This window comes from Physcomitrium patens, chromosome 10, assembly GCF_059467195.1.
Source record: "Physcomitrium patens ecotype Gransden chromosome 10, ASM5946719v1, whole genome shotgun sequence".
Taxonomy (NCBI): Eukaryota; Viridiplantae; Streptophyta; class Bryopsida; order Funariales; family Funariaceae; genus Physcomitrium; species Physcomitrium patens.
The window spans coordinates 3,522,079-3,545,582 of NC_143419.1; the positions used below are offsets into that span (position 1 = coordinate 3,522,079).

Below are 23,504 nucleotides of genomic sequence, written 5' to 3' on the forward strand. Positions count from 1 at the left end.
AAAATTTTGGAGCCATTGTTCATCAGCTATAATTATTCATCTAAAGAATTTCATCTACAACTACTATTTAGCCATAACTTTGATACCATGTTACAAAAATGACATTCATCCAATGTTGTAAAGACAAATGTACCAAAACAATAAGAAAAAAAAAAAAAAAAAAAAACAACAACAACAACAACAACAACAACAACAATAACAACAACATTTTGCATTTTATTGCACTTTGATTATGTGCTGGACAAGTTCCAACTTGCAAAACAAAGCTTATAATACTATTCAACAATAATTATGATGATAATAACAACAGAACCAAACACTTCCAAAATTGATATAAGAACTCTTAATACATATATTTTAAAAGTTGAAATTAATAATATTTCTCACAAATATTCAAAAAATCTATTTTAGAATTAAGATTGAAAACTTCTCTAACAATTTTCAAGGGATTTATCCACAAAGAGCAGAGAGTAGACAGGTCAGATTTCCCGCCAAATAGTGGTCAACTATTTAGAAACTTCTCAGAAAGAGACTTCCCGTTCCTCACCCTGCCCATGCCTGACTGCCCGCAATGACCTGCCCGCTTTCACATGCCCGCCGTTGTCGGCATCGATCTCGATTCCTGTGTCGCATCGCAGGCTATAAATCACCCTGACACCAACGGATTCGAAGCCTGAATGCCGTCTCACAAATCCGTAGAACATACGGTGTCAAAAGAATTTCAATCACGAAAAGAACCCAATTCGCCCTTCCTGTCCATTCTTCACGAATTTGAAGCTCTTGTTGACAACGCCCGGAGTGCTGGTGCAGCGTTCCGCAGCTTGGCTGCACATTTTCCCACCGAATCGATGGTTTTTGTGTGAAATCGTTGCTATTGTTCGTGTATTCCGTGGTGTGTGAGATTTTCGTCAGGTTACGGAGGCCAATGGCGTTGATAGCTCTCTCTAGTGGCCTTTGAGGACAGAATGCGCGTACAAATGTGGTGATTATCGTTCGCAGAGGATGCGCCAATGGGAGGATCCGATGACGGCTGCCATACCATCGAATAAGATTGTCCGCGGGGCGGGAATTGTCAGTCTCGTGGATTCTGACGAGCGTTGCAACTGAGTTCTTGCATAATGCAGCAGTGCGGAACGTCTGCAGAGAATAGGTTCGCGCGTGATTGATAGAGTTGCTTGTGATGGGTTTTGATTATGGTCGATCTTTGTGCCTGGCTGCATGGTCGATTACTCATGGGTTTGGTCCTTGGAAATTGTCTGTGGTTCCTTCTGGGTGGGTTGCTAAGAGAATCTAAATTCCGATTATCTTTATTTGAAATTGTCCAGTGCTCTGGTTTGGTTCAAATGTGAATTGAAGTAGTATTCACTTGGCATTTCAGGTTGTCTGTAAGGATCGGAGGGATGATTCGCCTTCTGGTGATGGCAACGAACATTACGAGCAATTCTTGCGTCAGTTGCAGAAGACTATTGATGTAGTTCTGGAGATTCTCGACGGGAGTAGCGTGATTGTTACTGGTAAGCTAGCACCCTTTTATTGCGCCTATTTTGGGTTTGATTTGCAAGCACCCATGTTGCGTGGATATGTCAAAGATCGTGGTCTGAATTCTTTACCTTACAATTTCGAATTTACCCAAATGTGGGTGACTCTACAGCCATGATGGGATCGGGAAAAAGCTACAGGAGTGATTATTGCCCAATATCTAGACTACCAATTTGTTGACAGGTGTGCATGTGTTCTCTTCTCCAGTACTTGAAACTCTTGACGATTTGGGAAACTTTGTATGAGAGCTTTTCAGAGGCTTCGTAGTAGTTCTTGAATGCATCTCAATATTTCAAACTTGTGTGTTTCATTGTGGATATTCTAACATAGTGTGTGTGTAGATGAAAGTCCGGGACAGTGTGAATTTAAGTGGAACCCGTTAACTTTAATATACTCTAATTAAGACTCCGACATCTAATGTCGCTGAAGAGCAGCGATGAGCTTATAGGAGACTTAATGGATTATGGCACCGTGGCCGACATATTCGCAAAATATGGAGAGGAATGGTTCAGAAAAAGCGAGGTTTGCTGGTTATTAACCCTTAACTAACAATGTCATAATCTAGTCTGATTCTGGTGCCTTGCTCTTAACCTTATAAAACACTAGATTTATGTGGCACGTTACTCACTTGCAGATAATCGTTTATTTATTGAAGTCATTGTTTTCTATGAGTGATCTTCGTGACAATAGTTTCGCCAACAGTAGCCTAAAGCGGCATCACTTATCCACAGACTGAGGCGCTCTTGCGACTTCGTGAACAGATTAAGGAGGTGCATGAGCCATTTGTTGTTGCCTTAGGGGGCGGTGCCATGCTGAGGCCCGAAAACTGGTATACGACACGTAACCTTCACTTCTCCTTCGTATTTTAGTATGTACATATTGTTGCAGGAAATTAGCTCCAATGTGTGATAACCTTGTTGGAAGCCTCGGTTCAGGGTTTTTCAAGACTGCGGCATTGTTGTGTACATAGATGTACCTCCGGTGGTTTTAGCCAAGCGTGTTGTTGGCGCAGGTGTCCAGTCTCGTCCGCTCTTCCCTCCTGAGTGTACCGAACTCGAGGTACCTGCATTCCGAGGGTTTCTGCATGTGTTGGGATTGTTTTGTTTCATTACAGCGTTTGGACACATCCGTGCATGTCGCTGCAGAATGTTGTTTTACAACCATAATATAGTGAATGCTTGTTTCCGTAGGATGCACTTGCCTCTACTACATGACATAAGTTGGTGCAACACTTGATGTCTTAATTTTACGTTGATGGCGGGCAGAAGAATTGCTAATCAGGTTATATAACGAAAGGAGACATATTTATCAGAAGGCGGACATTAGAGTTAGTACTCAAGCTAAGATGCTCCCTATTGTTCTGTTCAGCTTCTAAGGGTTGGCTATGCTATATGTCACTATCACCGCGTTAGTTTGACATTTTCTCTTCCTTGTTTCAGATTTATCGAGGAAATTGGGAATATCAGACGCTTCGGCGATACCCCCAGCTTTGGTTGCTTTAGAGGTATTTACGCTTAAACTTTCTCAACCATAAGATAGTACGCGAAACGATGCGTAAAACAAAATTTTATTAACCCTTGGCTGCTATGTGCTTCTCTCGTCTGCCTCTATGTGCATCCACTCGAGGTGCATTATGCTTGTTATTCAAGTCTATCAGTAATTGATTATGAGAATATTCTTTTCGACAATTTTAAGAGGTCCAGATTAGATTAAGTTCCCAAAGTAGAAACAACAACTGTGAGATTCCAGGATTTGCTGCTGTCAAGTGAAGTTGCTACACGCTTGTAACTGGTCATTACTTCGATGAGTGTGTGCCAGATTCTGAAGGCAATCGAGAAATATCATAAGTCGACTTGAGCAAAATAGTGCCGATGGATAAGTTCAGCTAAGATGAGGCACGACGCTAATGGATTAATGGTTTGGGGTCATGGCCTTCTTGCAAGTTGAAGAGTTCCTCCGGAATATGCTTGTTCTACTAACCCAGCAATAGTGGGCGTCACCAGAGAAACTGGTCATCTGCCTATTATTTGGAAACAGGAGGACATACTTGTGGTAACATGGGAGAAGCAAACAAGAAAAAAACTCCACTAAGTCGGAACACAAACCGCCTGTAAGCAGTCTAGTGGACATTGTTCATTGTGCAGAGAAGCCCGAAATGTAAATGAAAATCATCGGTAAAGATGGTTTTAGGCCCACTAGATTTTCAGCATTTCTCAATACAGAGCTTTGAAAAACTCCGAAAGGAGTTGTCTTGCAACAAACTGCATGAAGATGGAGTGGTTTGTTAGGTCTACTTCATGCAGACTCTTCAATTTTGATCACTTGTAACAGTTCTCTACATATATTACACACAATTGCTGTCTCGCGCTAGATCACGAGTATGATTAGGCATTAGTGAGCAGGCATGTACTATTTTGCACGAACCCCGACGGACACTCCACGTCCAAGAAATCTGTGCCACTAGCAGTCTTGGTTTGTTTCAGAAATCCACAAGGACTGATGGGAAGAGGTAAAATGGGTTACAGCCCGCCTTTCAAAGTACATCGTCAGTTTTGCTCCTCTCTTGAACAATCCAAAATGGTCGGCGGATGAACCGCCCCGCCGAAACAAAAAAGCGTGTAAGCCCAGACGCTTCAAACCACTCCTTTCGTCGAAACTCGTTAAGAATGTGATAACTACCAACCACAGGTTCAGTGAATGCGAGCAAGTAGCCTCTGGTTTCCTTTGCCCTTCGACAGTTTTATTGAACACATTGTCGACAATGTGTTCGAGTATCGAATCTTACGATGCTGGGGTCTTTTCCAAGTTTACAAATTGAGTAGTACGCAGATAAGAAGCTCCTTTCGCTGCACCATTCGCCGCTTTGAAGTTTTACGTCATTAATGTTTGCTCTATGCAGATCGCAAGTTTTTGGCTGCTACCGAGGATCCTTTCGCAGAGAATCTGGTATGTAGCACATCTTTTCAATGTCACTTTGTAGACTAAATCTGTCTCTCGAACATGGTAGCCACGTTGGATGGGGGCGGAGAAGAACCTGGCATAAGTGATATATTTGGTGGAAACACAACTATCGTGCAGAAACCTAAATGTAGCGGTTGTTTGATTTGGCTTTGACATGAGGCGTACTCTAAAAATAGATATGTTAGTCTTTCCAACTTCGTGTGGCAGCTTCTTGTCCAACGCAGGCCGGGTAGACGAGGTGTGACTAATGCAACAGTAGGGTGAACAGACTCCTTTTCCGGTGATAAAATAATACAAGGTAAAAGAAAGGGAATCTTTCGAACTTGCTCAAAATAGTGTGTCCCCACGAAATCGAAGCCGACTCCCATAAATTAAGGAAACAAGTATTCTCCGCCCGCTCCGAAAACAATTCACACGGTCAACCGACTTTTGAACTTGGCACACCGCGGAATGCATCGATCAGCCTCGGAAACGCTTCTGAAGTGACTGCGACAATATCCAATCAGCTTATAAAAAGCCACCGCGTGGCATGACAAAAGCGAGCCACATCAATTTCAGGGGAGCCACACCATGCGTCAGAAACCGTGGAGGACGCCGCGAACGAAACCCAGTTGGAGTTGCAAGTTCTAGATAATCAACATTAATCGCCCGTTGAGAGGTCACGATTGGTGGGGTTCACATAATGCAAATATAGATTCCTCGTCCGATGCAGCGGATGGCGGGCAGAGTTTACGTTGTTGGTACTGACAGCCACTCCCGAAAGCCTATCTAAAGAGGGGGAACGTGCAGAGCCCAATTTGCAACTCCGCAAGCCACTGCGTCGCACCCAACTTTACATTCCCTCCCTGCAGCTTGATACATAGCTCCCCTCTCTCCTTGTACTACAACAGTTCATGCTATCTGGTACGTATCTGGTCTTACATTGCTCGAAACTAGTGCATCTGTAGAGTTGTGCAACAGGAATTCGTGACTGCAGGTCATGCTCTACTATAGACACTCGCTTCACGTACATCTAGTTTTGTTTATGAAGAGTATAGTAGACGTCTGCGGAATAAACGAAAGTTTTCGATGTGAATTTGGGTGCAGCTAGCATTCATGTGATCTGGGATTCGAACGAACAAAGCAGTGTTGATGGTAGAGTCTTCGTTGAAACACGTATGCAATCTCATCTGGAAGGAGATGAGAACGGTCATTGATGTTGTGCATGCTGTTGTTTCTGACAGACATCCCTCACGCAAGTCATTGTCCACGCTGCACAATGTGCTGACCGCATCGACCTAGAGACTTATACCAGGACTGAGAAACGTGCGAACTTCCTTTTCCGAGCATTTGCATGAATCTGCAACCCAACATGTCGAGTAAGATGAACGTGGTACTGTTGGGTCTCTTCGCATTGCTCCTTCAGTTGAGCTTTTCCTCCGCAGGACTTACACCTCCGGCAGGATACAGGTACAACCTACTCCGTCCAGTTCTGAAACTTGCTTATTATCCACGTAATTTTTGAACATGATGTCATGGTATTTCCCAAAGCGCCTCTGGTTGACTTCTGGGTGGTTGTTCGATGGATGCAGTGAGGGATTCACTGGAAATCTCCGAAGGGGAGAGCAGAAATACCGATGTGATCGCGGTAACTGGGTCAGTACTGGGTCAGCAGGCCTAGTTTATTCCTCCAATGGATCTCCGCTCGCCAAATACTGGTCCACTGTTGATGCTAAAAAAGGAGTCCCAATCTACTTCTGGACCATTGCAAACAGCGCTGGAAGCCACTACGAATCGGGATCTCCCAACTCCCGACTTCAAGCCTCGCCGTTGAAGACTGTGAGAGTGTCTACATCTGCTATCCCTGAGTTCCTTGCGATAGTTAAGAGACGAATTGGCGGTGGAGACGCAGCGATGGTTGCATTCGTGTCCCTCACGGGCACGAAAGGCGGCCTCCCTCCTCGCAAAGCACTATGCAGCTACACCGGAGCCACAGCCGGTGTTCCGTTCTCAGGGACCTTCAGATTCTACACTCAGGACTTGCAACCTCCTACTCTTCCCCAATCTCTCACGCCAAGGGGGTCGTTCATCCAGGCTTTCTTCCTGGAAGGCAAGGCCGTGTACAAATTCGTGGGCAACCGGTGGGTTTACCAGGGCATGTATGCCACAATCTTCACCGTCGCCGGCGGCGAAGCGCTAGGAAAGTTTGGCACAGTGACAAAGCCTGACCGGTTTAGTAGCAAGGTTCTGCTAAAGTTGAACGATCCCAACGGTTTCTGGACATACATGCAGATGAGTGCGCGGCCAGTGCGGATGTCGCTAGAGGGTTGTGCTTGGCAGCTGCTGCGCATCACCACCTCCGGAGGATGGCAGTAAGTTCACTTTCCCGCAATTCGTCGATCCTCTTACAGTTTTTTATATTCGGTGCAGCCATCTCAGTTCTTTCCTACCAGTGGGTGTTGAGACTAGTGCTGTACTGTGATGTTGCAGGAATCCAGTCGGAGCTTATAGGAACGCTGTGATCGGAGCCACCATTGGAGGTACTGCTCCCAAAGTGGCCGCAAGATCTTACGGCATTACCTACGGATCCGCGATGACTGCGGTCTTGTATCTGTACGCATGAACTTGCTGTGCAGGTCGCTTCGTGCAGTGCCCCATGGGAGTAAACCGTTGCTGACCGTTGCAGTTCATTTTGATCTTCGAAACCAAGAGTCTGCAGGTTATCTGCGAGTGTTTCATAAATTATGTTAAGAAATTTAATATCCGAAGCGTGCATGCCCGGACTGTCGATCTTTACATCGTAAAAGGATCGTTTTTCAGAGGCTGTCAATGTATAGTAGCTAGCTAATAAGCGTCGGATTCACCTGGTATTCCAATTAATCTGTCTTGATGAAAGGCGTTGAGAAGACGTTATTAATAAGTCAGAACACGCGATTTCCGAACTGAGAGCAATAGTTCCCTCGTAAGTTGGGACTCTTTGCGAATGTTGCCACGATGTTTCTGAATAAAAAGCAAATATGATTTTTTTCCTGAACACTTCCATTAATGTTTACTTAACCAATATAACTAGTCGTTTCCAGTTCAAGCATTTCGTTTAACAAGTCTTTGCTATGTTTTATCACTACACATCCAACAGTTAAGGATAGACTCGGTATACAACGTTAGCACATTGATTGTTTTACAATTTAGTGTAGTCTCGTGCCAATCAAATGACAAACATCTTACTCAGTCACTATGCACATTTATTTTATTCATGCGAAACTGGGACAGTATATGGATATATATATTTTAAATTATGGGAGGAATTTCTCGGGACCCTTTGGAGCATACTGAAATAATACTGACTTTGCATGGAAATGTCATTCTAACATCGTTTGGGTTATTCCATTTAAATCTTGTGCGCCAATAAGACCATTTAGATATAAACTCTCAGTAAATTCGAGAAAGTAATATTGTTTCCCGTCATGAACAAATAAAGAATGTAAAACAAGCGAACACATCTGCAATGATGATGATGGACTATTGTGCAAACTGTGCAATTAAATCATACGAGGGAAGGGCGAGGATTGAAGAACTGAAGATTGTCGAAAAATAGAATAATCCGCTGTTGTTGTCACATACTCAACATCGATTCGCTGAGTTTTTCGGTGACACTTCCCCGAGAGACGAGTAGGATAGTGACCAATGAGGTAACGGGTGTTAGAGGCCTTTCATTCATGGGGCTCGGCGAGAATGGGCACTTTCTCCAACTCCTTACGCCCAATAAACGAGGAAGAGCTAAAGAAGCCACTTCTCGAAGAGTCAACTTCCGAATAAGACCCTGCTTCTTTCAGCATGCAGCACCGTGAAGCAAGCCACTGGAAAAGTTCGCAAGAAGAGATCAGAAACTTTACTGGGAGAAAACGAATATATTTACTCCCTTAGGATTCCAGGGTTTAGGGTTTAGATTCAAGGCACTGATGAACGTAACTGACCAGGGTCTTCGGAAAAGACTTGCATAGAATATGTTGCTATTGCGGGGGATTGGAGGTCGGCAACCAGGATTCGTCGGTGCTGGCTTGGTTTCTGAGTTTTCTCATTTCTAGGTTTAGATTGTTTAAGGTAACGCGTTAAGGGTTTTTGATCGTTTCGTCATGGAACGGTGATTCCATCAACGTTATCAGGAAGAGCCTGAGGATGTTCCAATTGCGCAGGACTGTGCAGAGGTTTAACCATACTACAAGGCTGTGACCTTGTGTGTGTGTGTGTGCACGCGCAGATTGGTGATTAATTGAGCTGAGGAGCGCTACCCAGACAACGAAGGAGCATCACTAGGGAAATGCTATCTTTCGAGTGGCGCAGATTTGAAGGTAGTGCGACCAACCCCATTTGTCATCTTTTTACAGATTTATTGATATTCAAACTTTCAATGCTCAGCTATAAGTGCTCTTGTATTCTTGCATTCTGTGGCTGTTGGAAATTTGTATGACTAGGATTTTTGAGAATTACATAGCTTGATGCAGTAGGTTAAGCTCGATGAGTATGTGTATTTATTCTTTGGACATATTTTCGGGGTTTTTTAATGGTTTGAAATGTGTAGTGTTGTTCACTTGTGAGAAGCTTCTTTCTTGTTCTGTTTTTTTCTAGTTTTCCGTTTTCAATTTTTTCGTTCCTGGAGCTAATTAGGTTTAGTGTTGAGGTGTGTCTTGAGGAGGTGATCGGATTGACGTCAGGCTGACAGTATTACATGTTCTGATATCGAAACATCACTATCTTGGCTAGTTACTGTTCAAGGGCTTCTACTTACGTCTGAATGTTAGTCTGGATGGTAGGACTTATGGTAGCAGGTGAGGAGAACAGTGGGAATGCTCTAATCGTGGGCGACGTGTGTGTTGGGAGCAGATTCGGAACTAGTTTCCTCATTCACTTGAATGATACATTTTTAAGCAAAAAGACCAGGTTCGCTTAGATGCACAGCATGGAAACTAAACTTTGCAATTCCCTACAACTTTTTGCAACTCAGGTTCGAGGTCTTCATCTTAGTGAAGCCGCTCCTGTAGACAGAGCTCAAACTTTTAGGACCTTGAGGCTTGTGAGTATAAAACCAAATGTAAATTCAACGAAGACTCTCAGAGCACATGGAAGGCAGGAGATATCAACGTCTGCTGCTGTACAAGTAGTTGGTTGTGCTTCAAGACGTGCATTGCTTTCCAGCGATGTTGATGATAGATCACAAGAAATATCTCTGAGTTGCAGCCATCGCCTGGCTCCTCCTACAGAGCAGTACCAACATGCAGAAGTAGACTTATCCAAATCAAAAGAGTTGCAATCTGCAGCAATTTCTATCTGGGAGCACTTTGATGTACTGCTGACAACCGAACGACATAGCCCACGCCATTTGTGTGGCTATTGGACAGGACCCAGCCTTGAAGAAGATGGTTGGGGTTATGTAATCTGCTCAATTTCTTGAAATTAGATGCAATTTTAATGAGTTTTTAATTCAGAAAGGACACGTCTACGAAATGATGTAAATCACGAATACTTCGATAGGTATGCTTTGCCTGGACTTGAAAGGCTCATAGAAGTAGGCCGTTCACTCCTCTTGCGGGTTTGTACCATGAACGAAATGAACAACATTCTCGCTGGCTGTGCAATGCCAACTTCTGTAAAACCCAAACCATCGTACATAAGTTCTTGTTGTAACGTCCACCTGTGGTATTGCTTTCTTTCCTCTTCCAAACCCACTGTGGCAGCCATGATAAGAACTTGGAAGAATTCAGCAGAGAAAGCTGCCTACGTTCATCAACACTTACTAACACATACACAACTTGGTATTGGTAAGTCAGTCAAACCCTAAGGGCGTGTCATATAGTTCCGACTACATTGCATCAGTCATGCACGTGACAGTCTTCGACAACACCTGGTCTCAACCAAATTGTTAGGACTATGTTGGGAAGTTGTCAAGGGTGAAAGTAAAACCCTAAACCTGGACATACTACGCAATTAGGTCACATGACAGAATCAGAGGGTGGGGGGGAGGGGGGGGGGTTGTGTGTGTGCAAACCTTACAAGAGAGAAGGCGAGCGGTGGAGGAAGTGCAGGGGCAGGGCCATGCAGCAGCTGTGCACAAGAAGCTGGACCTGTCACAAAGCAAGGTTTGCGATGGAGCCACCTACATTTTCTCCGTGACGCTGATTGAGGGAGTCGTCACGGACTAACAAACAGGACAAGGACAGGGACAGAAGGACTGGGAGCGAAAACCAAGGCAGGAGACCTAGCTATATGAGAAAGAAGGGGGAGGACCATGTGAAGAGTCCTGCCCTCTCTACATCTTGCTATGAATCCGGGCTTTCTAATCACAGTGAGGCTCCTGGTTTTGTGCTTTTAGCAGCCTGGCTCATGCTCATGCTTAAACCCTCATCCTTTGCTACAAGCTTGCTGCTTGCCCCAATAATTTCCTCTTCCTCCTCCTCCTCCTCCTCCTCCTCCTTTGTTGCTTCTCCTTCACTTGGCTTATGTGCTGCTCAGTTCCCCACTGACATTCCCTCATCACCAGGTTTACTTGTAGAACTGTTTACATACTCATGAGGCTAACCATGGAAAGGTAAACTAAGGCAGCTGAATGGGTCCTCTCTAATTTTGATTCTGGTTTATCAACTGCAACAACGTTGAAGTTTGCATGGAATATTTGAAAAAAAATAAGATCTTGCACTGGAAGATTGATTGTTCATGAGAAATGTGTTTGTGTGTGTGGATAAATACACTCATCTCAGTTTGAATAAGAATAATTAATGGTGATTGGTGATTGTCGTTGGAAAAAGATTAATCAGTGTGCAATCAAATTAGGTTTTATTGTTTGGTGTTGGAACTGCTGTGTGTCCAGTAACCGGCTGTTTGTTTGATTGTTTTATTTTATTTTATTTTTTAAGTGGCTGCCGTGGCAATGAAGTGAGTACTGGTGGGATGTGAGAGAGAGGGAGCTCTCCTGACTCCCTATTCACACCTCCCTCCTGACTTCCTATGCACACCTCCCTCAGCTAAATTAATTAGAACCCTTGTCTGATGTTCACTTCCCAGAAGTCAAGCCCTTACTAGGCTGGTTCGTTTCATTCAAGGTTTGCCATCAAAGCATCTAATCTGATAGAGCTTATTCTGTTCGCAGTGCCCCCACAAAATCTAAACCCATAACCCCAAAAACAATAAAAAAAAAAAAAAAAAAAAAAAAAACAATTTTTTTTTTTTCAAAATTCCAGTTTTAAAAGGGAGACGAATAGCGCATGATCCTCTTATCATGGATCTGTCAAATGGAGCTACTGGGATAAGTGAGAACCTAAATGGTGCATAGTAGTTAGTTTAAGAGGGAGAATATGGTGGGGAACACAATTGGCTTTATTCCACAGGGGCCCAGTCCTGTGAGGTGGATCAGACTAATTAAAGGCAGGGGCATAGGGGATTTCGGGTGAGCAAAAAAATAACCCATAATCCCAGATTCTGTGAAGCAGGGGAATTAGGGGGACCACCCATCATCTAAGCCCCTCTAATTGGGTGGGTCGACCAGGTTGTGAAGCCCTAATTGGGTCAAAAGGGAACCTATGAGAACATGTGCAAACTCATGGGAACGTGTGGGGAACCGTGCCATCCCACACTATAAAGTCGCGGTGTTGTTTCCTATATGGCGCTGATATCAATTCTCAACCGTGTCTACTATCTTAGACCACTTCAAAATAAAGAAAAACTGGGAGTTTTAGGGCACGAATACAAGTTACAGCCCACAAAAGCTATCATCATTATATATAAACTTTTTTTTCCTAATAAGGTTTAAAAACTCATAACCTCCCCTGAAAGATCTATTTATAGAAACATTTTATTTATTTATTTACTTATTTATTTGGGCTAATGTTTGTTCTGTTTTTCTTAATGTTGATTGTTTTCATTCAGATAGTGAAAGTGTGACTTTTTGCAAAACATTCCGGATTTTTTTTACGAAATTTCAAATTGCAAATCATTCTATCCTCTCAATCGGTTTGACCTTTTAGCCAACTAAAAAACAAACTTCATTTATTATGATTATTGGAGAAAAACTTCATACCCCTGGTTCCAATTTCAAGGGTCCCACTTCTTCTTTCTCTGTGTTTATTTTATTTTTCTTTTTTTCATTTTTTCTTCTCCCTTCCATTGGATTCTACTTTACTTTATTAAATTATTGATTGTGTGCTCAAGTGGTGATAGCATACTTGGCACACACACACTCTCCAAACCCTAAAGTTTCAAGGGAGGAGGGGGTTTTTGATAGTCCAATTATTATGTCTTTTTTTCCTCACACTTCATTGATTTCAAAGCCTAGGGACGCTAAATATCATCTTTTTCTAAAGGACTGTCAAAGGGCCTTACACATAAATATGTAAGCATGCACCTTTGTGTATGTAGCACTTCATTGATTGTTCATGTTGGATTTCTTTAAAGCAAATTTCTTGAAAGCCAAAACTAGAGAGAAATGTTTGTCCAAGTGATATGGCAAGTGCATTGATATGTCAACTACATTGTTGATGAATTTTATTCCTTGGATTATCATTCACAATAGATGTTTGGATAGAACCTTTTTGTTGCATGTATATTCTTCAATTTCATTAGAAGAATAAGAGGTGTGTGAGAGGGGGTAGAAGGGATGATTCTCCATACACATGAATTCTCTGATTAGTTGTTGTGTTACTTGATGTGAGGGAGTATTTGTCATGCTTTTTTTTATTTTCATACTTGATGTTGGTTTGTAGCGTTTGAACTTTTTATGTAAAGCAATTTTGAGTTACACAATCATTGATAGAAGGCTTATTCTCATTCCTATATTAATCAATTCTATACATACCACATTGTGTTAAGATGGTTGTTTCTACTCAGGCTTGTCACCTTTGGATTACCAAAGCAAGCAAACACTTGGTTTATTAAATGAAAATTTATTACTTGTATTCATCCTCATAGGGTACCACCATGGAGGTAGTTTTTTCTTTAGCTCATACCAAAGAACAAATTAAATCCACAATCTCTTCTTAAATATGGGAATTTTTTTAAAAAATAAACTAAATCAAGTAGATATGCAAGTAGGAAGGCAGGAATAGTTTCATTCACAGCTTATTGCATTTAATATTCAAAATAACTATCACAAGACAATTAGAATGATCAATTTTATGTGCAAATAAATGGAGACATTGTACCAAAAAAAAAAAAAAAAAAAAAAAAAAAATGTTGTTGGCAAAGTGATCATATCATTTGAACTCTCATTTTCAATTTTGTGTTTGATGGTTGTCCATCCACAACAAGTGAAAAATAAAATTTTATTTTTTGAAAAAAAGAAGCCAAAAGACAACTTTTTAAGGTTCACAATGACTCTAAACTAGTGGATAATGGTAAAGCTGGACCTCAAAACACATCCACTGTTCAAATCCCAACTGTGAAATCCCAATAAATAAATAATTTTTTTTTCAATTGTGAGGTGATTATCCACAATCCTCACATATTTACATACGTGAGATGCATTTATTTATATATAAAAAATAATATAACAACACACATGTATACAAAGATAATTAGTGATATTTAGTGATTATTTAAATACTAGATCATTGATTGATTTGTTTATATATGTATATGTGTATGTTGAAAGTGTGTAGTATCTGTATGATTGAAATGTCAAAATTTTATGTGTTGAATGGCTTTAATTTTTTCAAAGAAGTATAGTTGTTAAAGAAATCATTATAATATAAGAGGATGAATAAAATAAAATGGAATACATTGATAAATATTTCATAAAATTGAATTGTACATATCTAAAAGTGTACATACCAGCCGCTAATATGTTTAAATGCATTACATATATATATATATATATATACTACACTTTGTATATTTCTATAAACCATGAATACAATCTTAAGTCAACCATATATAGAATACATAAAAATACTATTCGGTATGTTTGCAATATTTTTTGTTGATGGTTGCAAGTGGTGTATTTATAAAAATGCAAAGATAAAGAAAGACAAATATGTTATCAATTTTAAATGTATGTATGTGTGAGCTGATGTATATACAGACATACACAAATACATACTCAATTCTATATAGATTACATCTGTACAATTGTTTTACACATAGGTGTCCTGTATAATTTTACAAAATTGGCATTAATAATATAATATATATGTATATATATATATATATATATAGTACAAGAATAAAATCATACTAAACACAGAATGAAACGTTGTTGAGTATGATTGATCTAACTTTTTAGGTTTTATGTTTAGTATTCAGACATAAATTATAAATACAGATGTCAATGGTATTTTTATGTTAGCTTGAACGCAAACAAGCAGCTACAAATGTGTAATTAGTCTGTTTGTGGGCTCTTCGCCAGAATGATTTGTCCTTTGATTTCGTAGCTTACTGTAAATATTCATGTATGCCATAAATGTTTTGTGAATTGATGCAACAGGACTGGATTAAATTTTTGATTTTTCGATTTGTTTTCAGGGCATTGGCGTACAGGGTCATAAATTCTCTGCTAAAAGTCGATTTTAATAAACAATGATCAATGATGGAGTAAAATTATATGTTACAATGCTCTGAAAGATCATGATATCAAGATGCAAACCACAAACTCCCAGCGATCCTTTACTCTCAAAAATTATTATGTAATGAAATTATAAATTACGTAGAATTTTTGTGGAAATTCAAACAAAGAAAGAATTCTTTGACAGTCATTGTATACAGTTAGAAGTCGTAACACAAAGAATGTTTTCTCACGATTCTTCAAAACCTACGAACCTGAGCAACAACGTACGCTCATGCATCACTGTTCACGGATTTATAAAAAAATAAAATAAAAAATCAACAGGAATCTTATCCACCATTACAAATATGAACTTCTTAAGCATAAACAGTGAAGCATAGGAAACAGTAATTATACGCAACGCCTCTTTCTCCTTCAGGACAGAGTCAACAGACTGTGATCTTGACATCCGCAATGCCGGACATCCAGCGACATAATCCTACCTCGATTGCAACATAGGGAAACGATAGTTGCAAACGACTATCACCGATCAAGCGTACCTGACAACAACAACGTAAGCTACATAGTGCACACAAGTCGCACCTAGTAACACACCAAGCACAACTCCGACACTTCCAACTACCAGCGGCGCTTCCCTTGGAGACGCCGCACTGTGTCACACTGCGGGAAAGCATTGTCCATGGATCGCAATTATTCTCTGCACGCTTTCAGTGACAGCGCCTAACGGAACGTTGGCCATGAGAAAGCTTGCACGAGCGGAGGTCCTACCGATGGATGCTAAGCCAAGCCATTAGAGACTGCCAACTAATCGCCTAGAGCTCAGATTTCGAAGTCAGGAAGAACAGAACTGAACAGAACAGAACAGACTGGTGGAGGAGAGAGAGCTAGGACGGGTCCTCGGAACGGGGAGACTGGGCTGGGCTGGGTTGGGCGAGGGTAAGGGAAAGCGGGTTTGGCGTCGGAGCGACGCCAATTGCGGCCAAAACTGAGGTTGCAAAAGGAAGGGGACGCGGGATATGGATTTGGGGACCTGGTTGGCGGAGCGCCGGTATCGTCTCGCAGGGAGGGCCCGGGCTCCGGCGCGTCTCGGTGCCCGGTCCGGCTCCGGTGCTCTGGCCTGGCTTTGCAGCAGCACCTGCCTGGGCTTCGGTCTCGTGTTTTCTTAGATCTGGAGCTTGCACCGCATCGCCCTCTCTCGCTCGCTCTCTCTCACCTGGTCTTCTACCCCTCTGCATTACTGCTCGTCACTCCCGTCTTCCTCTCCTTCTGTCCCTGTCCAGTGACATAACCTCCCCCGTTACGCTTTCAACGTTCTTTAGGAGAATGCTCTCACTCTCGTCCTCGTCCTCGTCCTCGTCCCCTCTCTTTCTTCGAGTGGTTATTCGTTGGTGACTCGGTTCGTGTTTTCGGGACGGACGCCGTTTGTTTCGAAAGCTCGGTTTTCGAAATTTTGAGGTGGAGTTGCGGAGAGTGAGTGCAGAGAGACATGGAACACGGAGCTGGTGTTGTGTCTGGAATTGTTGAGGTGATTGTAAGGAGCGACGCTTAGGTTACAGGTCGAGAGGGTAGGAGATCCAGGGTGAGGTTGGGGTTGAAGTTATGCGGTTGGTTGTGGATATGTAATCTTGACGGAGTGTGAAGCTGGGGTTTGGAAGCCAGTGGAGGATAGGTATTTGGAGATCATCTGCCATGTTACTCCATACGTGAAATGTGTGATAGCAAGGGAGGCTGAAGTTGTATTGTAGGAGTGTGGCTGTGAAGTGTTAGGTGGGTAGGGACGCAGCCATGAGCACTTCACGGTTTATCAAGTGCGTGACTGTTGGAGATGGAGCTGTCGGGAAGACGTGCATGCTTATTTCATACACCAGCAACACATTTCCTACTGTAAGCAACGACTGCTTGTGGAGTGGTCTATCATCTGGATAGGTGTTGGTTTCCTAAGTTTCATTCGGTTGCTGAATCCCTCAACAAGAATTACGGATCTTCCATATGCACACGTATATACGCATGTATGATTTTTCCATCTCGTAAAGTCGCCCGGGTCATTCCGTTAGTCGATGGGATACCCTACTACCATGCGTAAGTTGAACTGGAGAGGGATGGCGCGCAAGGAGATGTACTTTACCACAGCGTCTGTTAGACAGCGCTTCTTGTACTCTTACGATGTCCTAAGCACATGCCCGTTCGTTTCGCAGGATTACGTTCCTACCGTGTTTGACAACTTCAGCGCAAATGTAGTGGTCGATGGAAATACCGTCAACCTCGGGTTATGGGATACAGCAGGTGAGAGATGATTTGACGCCAAGCTCTTCTCTATCGTTCATATCTACTCGAGTTCCAATCGACAGCGCTGGTATTGATGCGTAGTGCTTCCGAATGGAAACTACATTGTGCGTTGTGTGGCTTTGATTATAAATTTATCCAGAAAATTTGGTCCAACAGCTGCACATACGGTCATTCACTGTACGGTATTCATCTTTGGGTGATATCATTCACTTCATGTCATTGAAAACAATTCGCCCTGATTGCAGGTCAAGAAGATTACAACAGGCTTCGTCCTCTGAGTTACAGGGGTGCTGATGTTTTTCTCCTGGCGTTCTCCCTCATCAGCAAGGCTAGTTATGAAAACATATCAAAGAAGGTATTTGCTTGTTTGGCATTGATCTCTTCCTACTAGGGTTGCTGCGTGCTAGCAATTGATAGAAGTGGAGACTCACGTGAAGTGTTTCACGCATTGCAGTGGATCCCGGAACTGAGACATTACGCGCCATCTGTGCCAATCATTCTCGTCGGAACAAAACTTGGTCGGTCTCCTGTGCTTTTCTAATCGAACCCTCTACGTTGTAATGCATCACTTCGTTGATTTATATGCCATCTCTAGTGTTGAGATTCTAGCACAGGACAAGTATTGTGCGGATGTGCTCAATGGACTGGCTTACCTTTTTAAAAATCTTCCAAGACATTTGTCACTCTTTTTGTTTTGTTTTTGTTTCTTTTTTCTTCCTATGTTTACGAAAATCCTGTCACCAAGCTTGCTCTTCGCGATGACAAACATTTGGCAGATCTTCGCGATGACAAACAATTCTTTGCTGATCATCCTGGAGCGGCTCCAATAACTACTTCTCAAGTACGTCTTGAAGTTTACTTACTCTTCTGCTGAGTATCTGTTAAAGTGCCTGATTTGGTCATGTGATTCAAGTTGAGCTATTCCAGCATTATCATCAAATCTTTTGTAGCCAACCAGGTGTACTCGGGTTGATGACCTCTGGGGATCCTATTCGGGTATCCCAACAGCATAGATTTCTTGTACCGATCAAGTGCTGTTGCTTTGCTAAAACCTCTTCGGTGATTTAAGAATCTGATGTCCGGCAACTCTGTTTTACAGGGGGAGGAGCTCAGGAAGTCGATTGGGGCGGCCTCGTACATAGAGTGCAGCTCAAAGACTCAGCAGGTAACTTTTTGGACTCTTAATTAACTGTTATATGTTTCACTCCTGATTAGGCAGTCATTGTGAAACCGCGTCTTCAACTGTATGCTGAGAACGTGACCAGACTTTGATGTTTAAGAGCTGGAATAGGATCCTGCGCAATTCCTCATGCCAAGGTCGAGGTTCTGTAGCTTAGCTGAGGAAACGAATGCATTGTCTACATTTTGAAAGAAGTATGTCGAGCTCATTGGGTGTATGACATCGATATTGGTGTTTATCAATCAAACTGGAAATAAGGGTTTCGTGTTAGTGGAGACTGTCATCTTATTATTGTTTGCTATCTCTTATTGCAGAATGTAAAAGCAGTTTTTGACGCAGCAATCAAGGTGGTTCTCCAACCACCAAAGCAGAAGAAGAAGAAGAAAAAACAAAAGAATTGCGTCATTCTGTGAATGTGGCATAGCTTTTATGAGCTGGCTTAGTTTTTGGAGCCGATCATAATTGTTGACTTGTAAGCTCGTTCATCGTCTGGTTACGTCTCTGCTGAAATCCAGTCGTATAGGTCCCACGAGTGATTCTCTGCATCTTGTGTCTATCTCTGTGGGCATTGGGATCACTTAAAATTGTAGTGTATTCTTTTCTCCTGCTGGTAATTTGGTGAAGGATATGGGGAGATTTTGTAGATGGTTGGTGCTGTACCACTGACCGAATGGGCAACCTCATCTCGTAGAAATGGTTTTGATCAGTGTGTACTTGACAAACATCTTCTGGCAGCTCAAAGGGGGCTTCAGTAGGAGGCTTTGTAGACTTATCAGGCATTCACAATGGAAACGTCGTCCCTATTTTAATGCTTATGCACCATCTGTTGTGTTTTCCGCTTCTGTTCATTTTAAGCGAGGGCAGGCAATTGTAAGAGGTTTTGCTCTCATAGATGCTTTTTGTAAGTTTTCTTCTTAAGGTTTGGTCGAGTAAGCTTTTCACTTGCCTGTAGTTGCCCTGCATCTTGGGATTTCAGTGGAGCACACGTTGGTTTCTTATATTTCGGAATGCAGCGTTTGTTGGGTTTGTTCTTTATGAAGCTGCCGGGATTGTATTAGCTGAGTGCTGCTAATAACGTCTCGTAATGATGCAAACTTGCTGTGAAAGTTAATATTTCGATATGTGCGGTAAGCATTCATGCTCCTTGAGATCAGAAGCGATGCTTTTCAAACGTACTATATCGAAGTGGAACTGTGCAATTTCATTACCTTAGCAATCAACGAATGTATAGTCATCCTCAATAATAATCTGGATCGGCATTTGTACAGAATACAGTATGTATTTGAGTTTCAGTCTTGGACTTACATGCATCAGAATCTGAGGTAGAAACCTGTACATTCAAATTTCAAATTCAAATTAGAAATAAAATAATCACCCTCTGTAGCCAGTCAGTTGCTTGCATGAGAGCTGAAATCTCAGTTGCAATCCAACGATCTAATATCCTTGCAGTGTCTATTTAAGAGTCATAATATCTTTTCACATTGGTTTCACTTGTAGTGTATCATCTGTTGCAAAAATCTAAAACAAGAGGACTGTATTTACTCGATCAAAATCCTGGAGGGAGACTCAATCTAGCATAATTGGTGAACCTTAGCTGATTTATATTTGAAGCCCCTGTTGGATTTCCGGTGCAACTAACATCGTATTTTACACAAGTGAAAGTGAGGTTTCAAGATCAACCATCCATGTTGAGATAAGATTGTATCTGAGGGTCTACAATCGTAACGCTAGAATAAGTCACCGGAGATGTGGACCTAACTTCCGCAAATGCAGATATCAGTCGTTATTTGGCTTTCAATGAGTAATATTTCCAAAGAGAGATTGAGGAGAGGGATGCACGCTGGACACTAAGTTTAACATTCAATCTATAATTAGAATGATGATAACAGCGGAACAGGGACCTTGAAAGTTTGAACCTTTTAAAATCCACAAAAGAATTTGAAATTATATTTAAAGCTTTTCCGACTGCAGTGATATATGGTGATAAGATGCACTCATTCACAAAAACAACCGTACAAATGTAGTTCACTTCTGATTTCACTTCTGAAATTCAGCGTTTAGCATAAAATTCTCATCGTCTTCTCTATTTTCTTTTTCAGGCCTCACTCATCACATTCCTTCCTCTCCAAAGCGCACTATAAGACTCTGAAAACTGACGATCAACCAAAGGCTGTTGCTCGTGATCACATTCTACTCTTCCATCGTTACCCTTAAGTTTTTCAGAATCTGCTTAGTCTTGATGCTCCAGAAGGTGCTTCTCAACCTCTCCTAAATTCTCTAAATACACAATCTGGAAAGGTGACTCCCCATGATAGGCCTTATGTAGGAGGACTCGACGGCAAATCTGAACCAGACATTTCTCGAACGTCCAGACAAACAACCAACGACATGCTCACGAGATGATTATTAAACCGGAGTACTTATTCAGTCTGAAATTTCTCGAGCAACCAGGAGACTGAAAAGTTACCAAAAAACTCCGACAGCGAGTAGCTACGTGTGAGACAAGTATCCCAATGACTGCTATCATTTGATGCTCACGGCTCGCTGTACTTTTTCTTCAGGCCACAACGTTTCAAAACAGTCCTTAGTGATGGCATATTCTTTCCATCTAAGAGGACACATTTATCTGATCTTAATACTTCCGCAATTCCCGTGCCATGTCCAAAACTGAGGCTGATCGTTCTCCATCCCCTGTCAGCCATAAGCAGCTTAAATGCAATTCCAAATTGATCTAGTCCGCCGAAATGAGGCAAGAATTCAAACAAACAGATCGATACATACACCACAGATAAAATCCATAATTACCGTCTTTGTTACTCGTGCACTCATGAGCTACGCAGCAAAGCCCTTTCCAAACCTTCAACACACATCAATTCTTCACACCAGACCACAATCATCCTGCCTTGCCTTTCCGATTCCCCTCCGCAACAGCATGCGAAGTAATTGGTGCGCCGAGAGGTTGCTGATAAGTGCTAAAAGACGCCATCCCTGATCGAAATCTAAAGCTGAATAATCTGAAATGCTGAGAAGGGAATCGTGCTTCGCAGTTATCCGACCATCTTTGCGTGGTTTAGCAGAGCTGGATTTCTCTCGTGATGGCTGTGGCGGTGGCCATGAAGCGGTTGCTGCAACAGAGCAGCGAAATGGAGCCCTAAGTGCTGCATACTAATGTTGCAAGAGATAAAAACTTGCAGTGTATTGGAAGAAGTAAATATATATATATATATATATATATGGATGTGTATATTCACATTATATTCACATTAATAGAAACTCGTGTCATTAAGCACACGATGGTTATTCATAAAACATTCTTAAAAGAACAAAATCGTGAGCATATGAGAACACTTTTAAGAATAATTGCTATTTTGTTTGAAATCAATTTCTTTGATAAATTTCAAGTGATTGAATATGTTTTATACAAAAAATAAAAATGGTAAAGTGCCAATTTTATTATTTTAAGATTGCTTAAGATTAGTTGTATATTCACTTAATAGCCTTCAAAATATTCGACATTGGAAAATGTATAAAATAATAGAAATTTAATTAGTAATGCTAAACCACACAATCTTTCTGTGTTTATTTATGGAATTGTAAAGTATGTATATATGTATATATGTATATAGACTGTGTACAAATGAATTTAATTGATGTACTCAAGTGTAGTTATTATAATTATCAAATATGCAGATACAGAAAATTGATTTGCTAAAACGATTAGTAAAATTAGATCAACATTTCATGCTTTGTTTTTAGAACTTGAAAAATAAATGTTATTATTTGTTGTGTGCATTTCTTTAAAACCTTTAAGTGATATCTAAGATTACCAAGGAGAGATAAATATAAACATGGCTTGTGAAAATCCATGCTTCTATTCCTAATAAACATCAAATTTAAAGTTTTTAGTGAGAATATTAAATGACCAAAACAATTATAGACTTTTGATAGACTCCTCTGAGAATGCCAAAGCCTTACGAAAAACCCATTATTTTTGCCATCATTTTCACAATCCACTCCAATTACTTTATTGGAATGCCTCCTGATATGTTTACAACTATCAAATTACTCCGACGTAGTTGTTTCGATGATTTATAGCCAGTAAGAAAAAAAAAAAAAAAAAAAAAAAGATGTAGCATTAGACAGATACTAAACAATGCTTGAATTACAAATAGTCTTTCAAAAAATGTTTTTATGAGTATTTCTGCTTTCAATAAAGTTATTTACAGTTATATTAAAAAAATGCTTAAAACGATGGTAAAATAAAAATGTTCTCTGTCATCACGTGCATTGTAAGTGAATTTGAAATCCATGTTTAAGATGATGGAATGAATAGGAATAGTAATGTGCAAAGCAATTACAGTATTACTGTTTGTAATATGGCTGCGGTGGAGCCAATCTACGATCTCGTATCCAGACACAGCTACTCCATTAATGTGTTGAATTAAATGACGAAAACGTTTATAGCTTGGTCAATAATAACTAAGAAATAGCGTATTGATTGAACAAGCAATTTACACACGCTGACATCTAAGAGACTGCTGACAAATAACTATTGCTGACTGGCAATTGTACTACGAGTTATTAAAAGTGCAAGTTGTTGAAGTGGGTTTACCTGGTGTTGCAGACGTTGGATTGAAGCATGAATATTCTCGTGTTCTGCACTGAAGGTCCCCATATTTTTAAATGTTCCTAACGCCATCACGATATTTGCTATGGCCACACCTTTTCTAAAGAAAACATACTAACATTGTTAACAGATTTTCTCATTGGGAATGAAAAATAATAGAGTTGGTATCACGCTGTTGTGACAGTAGCAAGAATTGTCTGTTGGGATTATAAAAAAAACTAGAGTGAGCTGGAGTGACAGTAGCAAGGACTGTGGTGGCATTAGCAATACCCTTTCAAAATCATGAGGTCATTCGAACCAGACTTAAAACTGAGGGGTACTGATTCAAGTTTGTGAATTCAGAGGGTTAAAATGTAAAGTGTATCATCACTCACCGTATTTGATGT

The 23,504-nt window shown here is 41.1% G+C and overlaps 3 protein-coding genes and 3 long non-coding RNA genes across 17 annotated transcripts; 4 read left to right on the forward strand and 2 right to left on the reverse strand.

Moving 5' to 3' along the window:
- The first annotated feature begins 667 nt into the window (after nucleotides 1-667).
- On the forward strand, nucleotides 668-3,902 carry LOC112287807 (shikimate kinase 1, chloroplastic). 9 transcript variants are annotated; one of them, XR_016504985.1, is made up of 9 exons: nucleotides 668-1,150; nucleotides 1,379-1,514; nucleotides 1,652-1,722; nucleotides 1,881-2,061; nucleotides 2,271-2,368; nucleotides 2,475-2,598; nucleotides 2,730-2,866; nucleotides 2,979-3,043; nucleotides 3,358-3,902. XR_016504985.1 is itself a non-coding variant. In XM_073536715.2 (8 exons), exons 4-7 carry the CDS (start codon nucleotides 1,957-1,959, stop codon nucleotides 3,039-3,041), a joined length of 390 nt encoding a protein of 129 aa, XP_073392816.1. In that variant the 5' UTR covers nucleotides 668-1,150; nucleotides 1,379-1,514; nucleotides 1,652-1,722; nucleotides 1,881-1,956; the 3' UTR covers nucleotides 3,042-3,043; nucleotides 3,358-3,902. The 9 variants fall into 9 exon arrangements, 7 of the variants coding, with proteins under 7 accessions (XP_073392816.1, XP_073392817.1, XP_073392818.1 ...); XR_012218353.2 differs by having other exon boundaries at nucleotides 2,805-2,866; XM_073536715.2 differs by lacking the exon at nucleotides 2,730-2,866.
- A 1,404-nt stretch (nucleotides 3,903-5,306) lies between these two features.
- On the forward strand, nucleotides 5,307-7,513 carry LOC112288087 (uncharacterized). 2 transcript variants are annotated; one of them, XM_024531936.3, is made up of 4 exons: nucleotides 5,307-5,476; nucleotides 5,724-5,949; nucleotides 6,072-6,851; nucleotides 6,970-7,513. In XM_024531936.3, the coding sequence occupies exons 2-4, from the start codon at nucleotides 5,834-5,836 to the stop codon at nucleotides 7,100-7,102; spliced, it is 1,029 nt and encodes a 342-aa protein (XP_024387704.1). In that variant the 5' UTR covers nucleotides 5,307-5,476; nucleotides 5,724-5,833; the 3' UTR covers nucleotides 7,103-7,513. The 2 variants fall into 2 exon arrangements, with proteins under 2 accessions (XP_024387704.1, XP_024387703.1); XM_024531935.3 differs by having other exon boundaries at nucleotides 5,307-5,403.
- Nucleotides 7,514-7,993: 480 nt separating this feature from the next.
- On the forward strand, nucleotides 7,994-10,165 carry LOC141045851 (uncharacterized). Of its 2 annotated transcripts, XR_012218354.2 has the most exons (3): nucleotides 8,098-8,580; nucleotides 8,738-8,828; nucleotides 9,361-10,165. It is a non-coding gene; the product is annotated as an uncharacterized LOC141045851 (long non-coding RNA). The 2 variants fall into 2 exon arrangements; XR_016504986.1 differs by having other exon boundaries at nucleotides 7,994-8,828.
- Nucleotides 9,641-11,305, reverse strand: LOC149988207 (uncharacterized). Of its 2 annotated transcripts, none has more exons than XR_016504987.1 (2): nucleotides 10,523-11,305; nucleotides 9,641-10,121 (listed from the first exon to the last, which is right to left on the reverse strand). It is a non-coding gene; the product is annotated as an uncharacterized LOC149988207 (long non-coding RNA). The 2 variants fall into 2 exon arrangements; XR_016504988.1 differs by having other exon boundaries at nucleotides 9,641-10,378.
- A 4,896-nt stretch (nucleotides 11,306-16,201) lies between these two features.
- On the forward strand, nucleotides 16,202-19,306 carry LOC112288090 (rac-like GTP-binding protein 5). The gene is made up of 7 exons (XM_024531939.3): nucleotides 16,202-16,909; nucleotides 17,221-17,308; nucleotides 17,557-17,666; nucleotides 17,766-17,829; nucleotides 18,088-18,152; nucleotides 18,411-18,476; nucleotides 18,806-19,306. The coding sequence occupies exons 1-7, from the start codon at nucleotides 16,811-16,813 to the stop codon at nucleotides 18,902-18,904; spliced, it is 591 nt and encodes a 196-aa protein (XP_024387707.1). The 5' UTR covers nucleotides 16,202-16,810; the 3' UTR covers nucleotides 18,905-19,306.
- A 2,109-nt stretch (nucleotides 19,307-21,415) lies between these two features.
- On the reverse strand, nucleotides 21,416-23,338 carry LOC149988208 (uncharacterized). The gene is made up of 2 exons (XR_016504989.1): nucleotides 23,104-23,338; nucleotides 21,416-21,616 (listed from the first exon to the last, which is right to left on the reverse strand). It is a non-coding gene; the product is annotated as an uncharacterized LOC149988208 (long non-coding RNA).
- Between the last annotated feature and the right edge of the window lie 166 nt (nucleotides 23,339-23,504).

Coding starts and splice junctions, on each gene's coding strand:
- LOC112287807 (XM_073536715.2), top strand. CDS start 1,957: ATGTCGCTGAAGAGCAGCGATGAGCTTATAGGAGACTTAATGGATTAT. Junction 2,062..2,270: donor AATGGTTCAGAAAAAGCGAG/GTTTGCTGGTTA, acceptor ACTTATCCACAG/ACTGAGGCGCTCTTGCGACT. Junction 2,369..2,474: donor ATGCTGAGGCCCGAAAACTG/GTATACGACACG, acceptor GCCTCGGTTCAG/GGTTTTTCAAGACTGCGGCA.
- LOC112288087 (XM_024531936.3), top strand. CDS start 5,834: ATGAATCTGCAACCCAACATGTCGAGTAAGATGAACGTGGTACTGTTG. Junction 5,950..6,071: donor ACACCTCCGGCAGGATACAG/GTACAACCTACT, acceptor CGATGGATGCAG/TGAGGGATTCACTGGAAATC. Junction 6,852..6,969: donor ACCACCTCCGGAGGATGGCA/GTAAGTTCACTT, acceptor GTGATGTTGCAG/GAATCCAGTCGGAGCTTATA.
- LOC112288090 (XM_024531939.3), top strand. CDS start 16,811: ATGAGCACTTCACGGTTTATCAAGTGCGTGACTGTTGGAGATGGAGCT. Junction 16,910..17,220: donor CCAGCAACACATTTCCTACT/GTAAGCAACGAC, acceptor TTCGTTTCGCAG/GATTACGTTCCTACCGTGTT. Junction 17,830..18,087: donor TCTCGTCGGAACAAAACTTG/GTCGGTCTCCTG, acceptor AACATTTGGCAG/ATCTTCGCGATGACAAACAA.